Here is an 11,520-nt window from a genome sequence, read left to right as displayed (position 1 = left end):
CTGCTTTGGAGATCTAGGCAGAGGGTGTGCCAAACCTTTCGCAAAACCACAAAATACGTTTTACGGTACGAGTGGTCGATCTTCGTGAATGCTGTGTTCACTGCATTGCGATCAGTAGGGCGGCCGACATGGTTTCCTATGGATAAAGGCTTTGATCCTATAGGGGTCTCCCAATATATACGCGACGGTACATGGGAGCACAAGTCCGTATTAGTGCCACCGACTCTCAGGAGGAATCACCCACCTTCGTCGAGATCGACAGTCACTATGTTTAACGACGCCGGAACACGTCTCTAGCTTAGACCTCTAGATGTTTGTGTTATGTTTCAGAGCATTGTTAGGTTCATTCAATATATTTTAAGTTGATCTTTTTAAAGTTTGCCTTTCAAGGTTCACCACGAGATGTATTGATACAAATTCCTAAATGCAGTCTAAGATGAGAAGCAAGCTTTTCAAATCTTTTCAACTTATGAAAATCTTAACTACTGAGGGAAAAGAGAGATGAAATCCTTTTCACACAGATCAAAGAGCACTCGCTAATGCACTTTTTCCCTAAATCAACATACAAACTTAATGCAAAATACAAAGATGCAAGTATTTCTTTTCTCTTCCTTAATGTTTGATGAAATACAAAAAGAAAGTTGTTGTATAATTTCGAATTCAATTTCAAGCGAAAGCAAACAAGTTTGTCCAAAAGCAAAAGACACTTTACGATTCACTTGTTTCGACACTTAGAAATATATAAATTCAAACCATATAACGAAAGCGACAAACTCAATCAGCTATGAACAACAAATAAACTAACTCTTAAGATCAGAACGACACTTAATCACAGGTCTAGATCTAAGAGGTCAATGCAAGACTGGTTCACTTTCGTTATGGGAAACTGTAAATGACACAAGAAATACAAAAGAACAAATACATTTTATTTATACAACTGAGGTGGAATAATGACAAAGGAAGATGGTTTCAGATAGGCCCACTGACTGGCACCAAACAGCGAAAACAATAGTGAAAACAAGGCAAGACATAGCAGGAAACCCCAGTAGCTCAAGCCAAGACTGGTCCAGCGTAGGTGTAACACTGCCTGTTTGACCTTCAGCGTAGGTAACCCCTTCGGGAACTGCGCTGAAATGCAGACTGCCTTTGTACAGCCTGCAATGAAGAACGAGACTTTCGTCCGTCTTGGTTTCCGGGTCACAGATTGCTAAAAAATTCACAGTTTTTGCTCAAATCAGAAGCTATCAGTCAAGGACACACTAAGGGATGTAAAGGAGGATGAAAAGCTATCACTAAGAGCTTATTAGATTCCTTGTGGATCAGCTCTTCAAATCATAAACTTGCCCAGAAACTGAGCTAGAGTAGCTGCCCTCTACTTTGTGTTTGATGGATTCAAACACAGTTCGATTCGGTACTCCCTTTGTTTATGAAATGAATAGCAAAAAACCACAAACAACCAACAAGATACGGTCCCCAGTGGAGTCGCCAATTTGTTGGGGGTAAAAGTATCTAATGCAGAATGCCTCTATCCCACTCTGAAGGTGATAGTACTTCAGCAACAACTGAATGCAAAGCTATTCAAAGTTTCTTCTTTATGAGATGAGAGAGGGAAGAAAAGGATGATCTACTAACCGTTATCTTGCGCTAATAGTCGATCCAGTCTTCACTCCTTGCTGCTTGCTCCTAGCTCTTTGCCCTTTCACCGGCTCAGCTACACACAGATCCTGTAAAAGCACAAGAAAAGGAAACGACAAGAAGCATACATCCATAATCGATTATAGGATTAGCATAAATCAAATATACAAGCATCTATTCATCATAAAGACACATGCATATAGAAGAACCTCAAATACTTTATTGATAATAGAAGTAAAGTTCTGAGAGAGTTACAACCACAATGGGCCCAATCCAGCAACACCTCCCAGCTGAAAGAAATCTCCTCTTCACCTCCTTCAAGCAAAACACCCAATAGCTCTATACACAAACCAACAACACTTCCTTACTTGCACAAAATTCCAGCCTCCCTAGACCTCATGAGAGAGCTCTATATATAGGAGATTTGGAGAAAGGATGAGTCAGCTTGAGGCTGGCATAAAGCTGACTAGTGTCCTCTCCCACTTTAGTTAATCTTCAGTTCTTGAGTCCACTTGGAGAATCTTGCTTCCACTTGGAGATCAAGACCCTCTTACTCATCATAGGGCGAATTCCTTGAACCAAGTGTCAGTTTGGAAGCTTCCTGGGCAGTTGACACCTTGCAGAATGACTGTGCCACTTGGCCAATCTCGCCCAGCGCAGGTAGCCTTCATTGATTTTGACCTTCAGCGTAGGTACAAGGAGGAGCAGTTGACATTCAGCGCAGATGCTCAGTGGAGCAGCTAACATGATCCAGAAATAGCCTGTTTTTGAGTGTTTTCAGGTGGAGAACTGATTTTCAGTGCTGTGGTTTGCAGACCTTGTTCCTCTAAGGGTGAGAACAACATGTTTAGGGACTTTGGATCCCTCAGATTATCGACATTTCATGCTCCATGTTGTTAGGCACAAAAATGTCTATAACAGGCAGCTCCCTCTGTTGCCATAGCTACCTCTAGAATAGCTTCCTCGGCTGTCACCACTTCAATGCTCATAGCTTTTGCATGCATATGATGCTATGTAACAACTCTTATGTCTCCTATGGCAACATCTCAAATACTAAACTTGCTATCAAAACTTCAAAGTTTTCACGGTTCATGTGCGCCTGAGAGCTCAACACCTCAATTCTCAAAATGCCAAGTGTTTTCTGCTGGCTAACCGTTTCTAATTTATAGGCATTTTCAAATTCAAATCCAACCGTTCCCCCAAAAATTGGTTCATTAATGTGAGATTGGCAGCAGATTTTCAAAGATCTGGTCCATAAATTTTGACTTAAATGTCACCCCCGTACTCCATTTGGCCATTTTTTCATCGTCAAATCATGAATAGTGACTTTAACAGTCACTTTCCGGCTATCCTGCGTGGTTTTTCCTTTGGTAGTGCAGCTGCCTGCATGCTTTTGCTAGCTCTGTGACATTTCTTCATTCTGCGTAGTTCCCTATTCGCTTAGGTCTCCGACCCAAGAAGTGTAGTTTATAGTCTAGCGATTCCTTTCAGCTACCTAGAGTGCTAAGACTGTGTTTCCCTCATATAGTCACCTAGCTGGATCATCGATGTATGGCTTCAATTGACCGCCATTCACCTTCGCTGGGAAGGATTCTCCATTCAATTTGACCTGCTGAACTACTTCACCATTGGTAATTTCCTTCATGACATAGAGCCCTAGCCAGTGCATCCTAAATTTCCCTAGAAATTTATCAAATTTTCTCTCATATAAAAAGACTAGATCATTTACCTTCAAGGTGCGTAGTTTGATGTGTCGATTGTGCCATGCCTTTTTGCGCTCCTTTTGAACTTGTTGATGAAATCCAACTAGAAATCGGTCCTCCTTAGTCTCCACTAGCTGCACAAGCCTCTCTTCCAAGGCTTTGTGATCCACCATTCCTGTGAGTGACGCTATGCGTAGACTAGGTACAATCTATTCCATTGGTATCATAGCTTCTACACCATACACGAGTCTGAAAGGTGTTTGTCCAGTCATCTTCTTGCAAGTCATTCTGTAGGCCCATAGCACTGTGGGTACATGCACATCCCAGTCATTTCGCTGAGCATTGCAGACCTTCTTTAATGCACTCTCCAGTATCTTATTGAACACTTCCATCATCCCATTAGCCTGTGGATGATAAGGGGTACTTTTCTGACGATACAACTGAAATTCCTCTGTCAACGAGCTGATTGTTTCATTAAGAAAGTGCATACTGTGATCGCTCATCAAGATCTTTGGACACCCGAATCTCGTCAGGACATACTCAAAAATAAATTTTGTTGTTGTCATGCTTGTGCAGTCCTTCACAGGCTATGCCTCTGCCCATCTGGTCAAATACTCAGTCGCGGTGATGATGTACCGCACACCAGTCTTCTTTCCTTAAGGCTGAATTGGTCCCACAAAGTCGATTGCCCATTTTCCGAATGGTTGTAACATCACCCGTGGCATCAGAGGTATCTCATCCCTCCCTAATGGCCTGCCAGTCCTTTGACATGCATCACATGCCCTACAATATGATTTCGAATCCTTATGCATAGTTGGCCACCACAACCGAGCACGTAGAATTTTCTGCATTGTCACTTTCCCTACATAATGTCCTCCTGCAGCTCCTCCATGAGCCTCAGCGAGGATGATGCTTCGTTCAAAGTCAGGCACATAACGTTGCAATATTTTGTCTAACCCCATTTTGTAAAAATGACTTGCAATGATAGAAAAGTCTGCTGCACGCACTGCTAGGTCTTTCTTTTGTTGGCTTGTATAACCTTCTGGAGCTGACCCTGTCATTAGGAAGTGGATAATATCTTCAAAGTGTCTGTCCATGACACACATTGCAAAGAGTTGTGCATTAGGTAATCCTTCCTCCAAATTAGTAGGTTCCTCTCCAGTTTCAATGCGTGATAGATGATTAGGTCCCGCATTCAGTCATCCTAGCTTCACAATAACTTCGAAGTTGTACTCCTAGAAACAACAACAGGCACCTACATATTTTCCCCCCCAACACAAGCTTGTTGACCAGGTACTTCTATACGAAAGATCCGTATACATATTAAAGTGTTTGCCCAACAAATAGTGCCTGAACTTCTAGAGCATGTACACCATAGCTAATTCTTCGTGCTCTAATGTGGAATATTTTTTCTCTTCTTTAGACAACTTTCTGCTTGCGAACACTATAGGATGATCCAGTTCTCCCTCACTGGCCTGTGTTAGTATGGCCCCTAGCGCAATACATGATGCGTCCACGTGCACATTAAACTCCTTCTTCTAGTCCGGGAAGACTAGGATCGATGTGGTGACCATTTTCTCTTTCAGCACATCCAAGCTCTTCTAACATTCATCATTCCAACTGAACCTAGCATCCTCTTTCAACAATTTCTCCATAAGCGTGGTGATCTGGGCATAGCTCTTGATGAGCTTCCTATAGTATCCAATATGCCCTAGAGTTTCACACAACTATTTCACATTCCTTAGCGCCTCCAAGTTGATTATCACCGCGATCTTCGGGGGGTCTATCATTAATCCTTGTCTGCATACAACATGACCCAATAAGATCCCAAAAGGGACACAAACAGACACTTCCTTAGATTGACCGTGATCTGGCATCTCCTACATGTGCCTAGCATCAAGCGCAGACTTTCCACATGGCACTTGACCAATCTAAACACTGTGCAATCGTCAAAGTATACCTCCAGAAATTTATGAATGAAGTCTTTGAATACCGTAATGACTACGTGTGAAAAGATTGTTGGTGCATTCTTCAGCCCAAAAGGAATCACAGTGTACTAAAAACATCCCCATTCAATCATGAAGTTTGTCTTGATTCTATCCTCAAGTTTGATTTTGATCTGATGGTACCCAGAGAACCCATCAATGAAAGAGTATGCTTCTTGGCTGCCTACATTATCCGAGACCTTGTTAGTGAATGAGGTTGGGAAAGGATCATGCACATAAGTGTCATTCAATTTCCTGAGATCTATGCATATCCTTATTTCTTCCTTCTCTTTCTTTTCCTGAACCACTATTGTGCTTACCCAACCAGATCCTTCCACCATTAAATAATACCTGCCGCGAGCATCTTATCTAACTCAGCACAGACCCTTTCATTATACTTCGGATTAAGGCAATAAGGTCTTTGTTTCACAGTTTTCGCGTCTGGTTTCAGGGTGATCTTCATGACACCCATGTCTCTTATTATTCCCTTCAGATCAAAAAACTTTGCAGGGAGAAAATCCTGATATTCACGAAGGAGCTCGACAACCTTATCTACTGTCTCGTCATCCCAAAATTCCCTAATCTTCGCAAATTTCAGCTCTGCGTCTGTGCCAATATTGACCTATCTAGTTTTGTTGTGTTTGTTTTCTCTATCTACAGTCCTTCAACCTCGCGGTGACCCTCAATTTCTGGAATATTAATATTTCTGGAATCCTCGTCTTCTTCTTCAGTGGTCATGTTATAACATTCCAGCACATGGCTCAGTTGGGTAGTCCAATCAGGTTGAATCAGGTCTAAATGATCCTGCGGTATCCTAAATATTTTTGCTTTAAAATTTTATAGTGTCGCGTCAATACAATCAAACCCGTCCTCAAAGCTGAACGTCATTAGAAACCCCTAGCGCAAGATGTCTCATTCTTCAGTGCCATGGCGGAGCTCTATTTCCAAGTACCAATTCATTGGTATGACATCCAGGGTATGACAAAATAGATTCACCCATTCAGGCTGGGGCTTCGCTCCATAAGCCTTAGTCCATTTGGCCAGGTGATCGCACAGATCATCCCTTCCACCATACTTATCTATCATCCATACTTTTGGCTGTCCAAAACATATTCTCATCATCCTCCTATATTCTCGCCAATCACTGAAATTATCCTTGTGCGTAGCCCACCATCTTGCGGATGTAGCACGCAACGCCAAATCCAAGGCTTGGAAGTGATGCTTCTCTGACACTTCTCTTTCAAATGCATCCAAAAATATATCCACATCAGTCAACCCATTATAAGAAGGCAGATTCCTTACTTCTAATGACATGCAGTGCAATGACTTGGTAATCATATTATAGCGCAACTTAGATACTTCATGCAGCTGGTTCTACCAGTGCTCTAGTTCTTTGTTCAAGTCTGATGTGCATGAGCTCTCGTGGTCCCATGCAATATGTCCATCTGCAATCAAATTTACCCAATCCAGGTCTCGCGCCATTATCTTGTAAATCTGGTCCAAATCATCATCAATTTCATAATCGCAGACTGGTTCTCTATAGCGTGGTCCTTCTGCAGGATCCAGTGGCACCACTACATGGAGCGATTTCTTTTCAAATATCATCTTTCACTTCTTTAGGTTGATTACCCAATTCATGTCAGTGCCCCAATTGATCCCAAGGAGCACAGGGTAGGGATTGCTATCATCCACAATCTCTATTACTTCAAAATCTGCCAGTGTGCTTGCGCCTTCGATGTAAACTGTTACCCCCTGTAGCCTCCCCATTGGGATAATTTTATGATGATTCACCATCCTTAACTAGATCGGAGACCACTGAAGTGCAGATCTCCCCATTCTTTCCCATGGTTTTTTTGGAAAAACATTTGCGTCGGACCCCAGATCCAAGATAACGTGGTCCATTTCATATTCCCCTATATGTGCGGTGAGACTCATCTCATGTCTAGTCCTTGCCTTATGCTTACCAAGCTTTCTGACTACATGTAGTTTTCTAGTAGCGCTGTCCTTGCCAGTGCACCGATTGATCAATTCCTGCAGTCCCTTCATAGCATTACTATTGCGGAGTTGTTTCATGCAGGTCTCTAAGAATGTGGTAATCATGGATGGGTCCATTTCTTCAACTGGTTTCTCCTGACTTCCTGAGGTAGAGGCCTCAGCGAAGCTTTTATTTGCTTCCATAAAGGTTTCTTTTGCATGCTCCAGATCAAACCCAGTCTCCTTTTCAGGTGCTTTGTGGCCCACTCACCTTATGCAAGCTGCTTCCCTTTATCCTCACCAGTCACCACTCAACTTCGCAGCATAATGTTTACCTTAGGGTCTTCCTTGTGAGGCTTAGGCCTCATCATCTGGAGGTTCTACGTTGCTCGCGGGGGTTTCACCCCCTTTTCACGAATCTTAGCCAAAAATATAGGGCAATCCTCAGTTGCATGGTCAAACTGAGTATAGTAGCGGCATGACAGTCGCATCAGATTTAGACAATCTCTTGCATAGTGTCCTGGTCCTTTGGAATTGTAACAAATCAGCTACCCTTGGCCTCTACCAGGTCCCCCTCCACCTCGGCCGCACCCCTAATACTCAACTCATGCTCCCCCAACGCCTTGGTCTAGAGGCTGTGTTTCTACTTGCACCCTGTATGTAGGTGTCATGTCCATCATTAATTCGTAACTATGGAAATCGCACTCGTCATGACCTACTGATTGACAGAAATTGTAGAAGATTTGTTGTGGTGTCTGTATGAATTTCTGCAGCAAATGGCAATTGTCGGTTGCATGTTTCCTGACTACCTGGCATATAACGCACCATAGTGCGGGCCCTACACTTGGCCCTATCATAGCCTCTGGTCTTAGAGGCATTGGTCCCCCTGGTGCAACATAATTTGCAAAGATTGGACAGTGATCATTGTCCTGACCCTAGCCTTTGCATTTTAGGCATGAGACTTCTTCGCGCGCCTCCGGCCGAGCTATTTTGTCTTTATTCAAACTCTGCATTTTGAGGCACAGGTTCTACAACTGTGCATGAATCTGTTGAACCCCCAGATTAGCATCCTACATTGGTGTCTCATGTAGTCTCATCATGATTTCTAGAGCGTTTGCCTTGGTCCCAATCTTCTGTTGTGATAGCGCAACCCTTAGGTGGGGCAATAGGGAGGCCACAAACCATTCGCAGTGTTGCCCATTATTTAGGTTCATGTTGGATTCATGGATTGTACACTTCAATATTTGATCCAATTCCCAGGGTGTCTCCCTAGGCTTCATCATGATCTCCATGAATCCCACAATTGATTGCGCTTGAGACTGAGGTCTATAGAATTCCCTATTCAACACAGTTTGGATATCTGCTAGCATGGACATTGGGTTATCAGTACTATACTTAATGTACCATGTTAGTGCGCAGTTTTGCAAAACACTAACCAATGTTTCTTTCTTCATTTGATTGTTCGTGATACCTTGAGATCCCATACATCCTTCGCAGCGAACCAAAATTGATCCGGATCTTCATTTCTTACACCCTTGAATACAGGTAGCTTTACGAAGTTGTCCATGTTGAACAGTGATGGAGGTGGCGGTGGTGTGGGGGATGGGGTAAGTGTGGAGGTAAGGATGGGGGTGGTGTGGATGGATGGGATGAGGATGGAGGCAGTGTAGGTATTCACGGGAACCCTTGTCTTATTAATTGAATAGCGCTTAGCGAGGAAGCCTGCACTGCTCCTTCGTTGTCACTTAAAGGAGGCTCAATCAATGAGCTATACTCAGGACCTTTTCTTCCTCCATCCCTGAAAGACCTTCCACTTCTCATAGCTCCAAACATAAAGGTAACCACATGACCTGCTTTTCACACAAGAGCATCTTAATCCAAGTATTTAGTTATTTCAAATACTTACCTCATGGTCCTTTGAAGAAGCGGCACTCTGCTTCACTTTAGCTAACCAAAGTATCAACGGAGCATTCTGTCACAAACCCTCCTACGATACGGTCGAGCTAGAGATTGACAACATGTGTGATCTTATCTTCAGAGGCTTCTAATCTCTGTCCTAACTCCGGTGTCTAGACAATCAGATTGTCAAGCCTCCAACTTCCCTGGTGTTGGGGGGAAAAGTATCTAATGCAGAATGCCTCTATCCCACTCTGAAGGTGATAGTACTTCAGCAACAACTGAATGCAAAGCTATTCAAAGTTTCTTCTTTATGAGATGAGAGAGGGAAGAAAAGGATGATATACTAACCGTTATCTTGCGCTAATAGTCGATCCAGTCTTCACTCCTTGCTGCTTGCTCCTAGCTCCTTGCCCTTTCACCGGCCCAGCTACACACAGATCCTGTAAAAGCACAAGAAGAGGAAACTACAAGAAGCATACATCCATAATCGATTATAGGATTAGCATAAATCAAATATACAAGCATCTATTCATCATAAAGACACATGCATATAGAAGAACCTCAAATACTTTATTGATAATAGAAGTAAAGTTCTGAGAGAGTTACAACCACAATGGGCCCAATCCAGCAACACCTCCCAGCTGAAAGAAATCTCCTCTTCACCTCCTTCTAGCAAAACACCCAATAGCTCTATACACAAACCAACAGCACTTCCTTGCTTGCACAAAATTCCAGCCTTCCTAGACCTCATGAGAGAGCTCTATATATAGGAGATTTGGAGAAAGGATGAGTCAGCTTGAGGCTGGCATAAAGCTGACTAGTGTCCTCTCCCACTTTAGTTAATCTTCAGTTCTTGAGTCCACTTGGAGAATCTTGCTTCCACTTGGAGATCAAGACCCTCTTACTCATCATAGGGCGAATTCCTTGAGCCAAGTGTCAGTTTGGAAGCTTCCTGGCAGTTGACACCTTGCAGAATGACTGTGCCACTTGGCCAATCTCGCCCAGCGCAGGTAGCCTTCATTGATTTTGACCTTCAGCGCAGGTACAAGGAGGAGCAGTTGACATTCAGCGCAGATGCTCAGTGGAGCAGCTGACATGATCCAGAAATAGCCTGTTTTTGAGTGTTTTCAGGTGGAGAACTAATTTTTAGTGCTGTGGTTTGCTGACCTTGTTCCTCTAGGGGTAGGAACAACATGTTTAGGGACTTTAGATCCCTCAGATTATTGACATTTCATGCTCCATGCTGTTAGGCACAAAAATGTCTATAACAGTTGCCCCCTAAAGTATGAGGTCGTTTATCGGGTGAAATGCTTTATCAGGAGGATCCGAAGTTCATTCAATCGCTGAGAGGTGACCTGTAATAAATACAATACAATACATTATTTTTCATTCTGCTTTCATGATCTAGCTGAGGTGGGCATTCCCATGCTCAGCTTTATAAATTCATTTTGGTACATAGAACAGACGATCGTCTGATGGTAGACTGATAATTCTCTGCTAAAATTATCATCCTTTGAGTAGGATGATCATCTGCTGCAATGATGTACATGTCAAACGTCTTTATATCCTGAATATATATCGCAGCCCGGATGGATGAAACTAGATCCGGGGTCTTCAAACTCATTCGATCTTCACTCTAAGTACAAGTCGATCCATGTGAGAATTGCGCTGAAGTCGAACATGGAAAGACATCGCTTGATTACCGGTCAATAATGTAAACCGTTAATAAGCGCGAGAGGAATCACCAATAATGACAATGACCCTCAAGGTACTACAGTACAATTCACGTGGTGTGAATAAAGGACTTGGCGTCGAACACCACGCAAAATCTTCTGGTCGAAGGTCATTGATGTATACCTGTCGCCGGAAGTGAGAAACTTGCCATTGAGGCATGCAAGCTTCAAAGTACTAGGGGGGTGTTCCTAGATCAACTTCTTGGATAATGAGCTGAAGTCGACAAGAAGCGATCCGTCAAAGGAGGGCCTTAATGAATCCCACATCAGTGACACGGAACGGAGCTAATGACTTTAGTGGAGGTGAAAACAATCTGTGAAATATGATTCAGGGTGGCGATCATGGGTGGATGAAGGATAATGTATGGCAGTGGATGGGACACGGTTGACTCTTTCTGAACACATCTCTTGAACATATAACGACACTGATGTGATGGATCGGTAGCATTACCCCAAATACGGATGGTTTGGCGAAGACCATGGTGATGAGACCGGTGAATGAAACAACCCAACCCGATGTGATACGGAGGACAAAGTGTCATGTTCAAGAGCGACTTGCTACCATCAAAGCTTTGAGGTTCTCCCAATTTT

General features: G+C 43.1%; 1 protein-coding gene across 1 annotated transcript; it reads right to left on the bottom strand.

The window, feature by feature from the left end:
• Positions 1-3,994: 3,994 nt before the first annotated feature.
• LOC149247334 (uncharacterized) lies at positions 3,995-4,435 on the bottom strand. Its single transcript, XM_089443934.1, has one exon. The coding sequence runs from the start codon at positions 4,433-4,435 to the stop codon at positions 3,995-3,997; it is 441 nt and encodes a 146-aa protein (XP_089300060.1).
• Between the last annotated feature and the right edge of the window lie 7,085 nt (positions 4,436-11,520).

The sequence above is a fragment of the Pinus tabuliformis genome, chromosome 7 (genome assembly GCF_031772625.1).
Source record: "Pinus tabuliformis cultivar Carrire ecotype Pingquan chromosome 7, CPIR1, whole genome shotgun sequence".
Lineage (NCBI taxonomy): Eukaryota > Viridiplantae > Streptophyta > Pinopsida > Pinales > Pinaceae > Pinus > Pinus tabuliformis.
The sequence above is the reverse complement of the archived record's forward strand: the minus strand, read 5'-3'. Positions and strand labels throughout refer to the sequence as shown.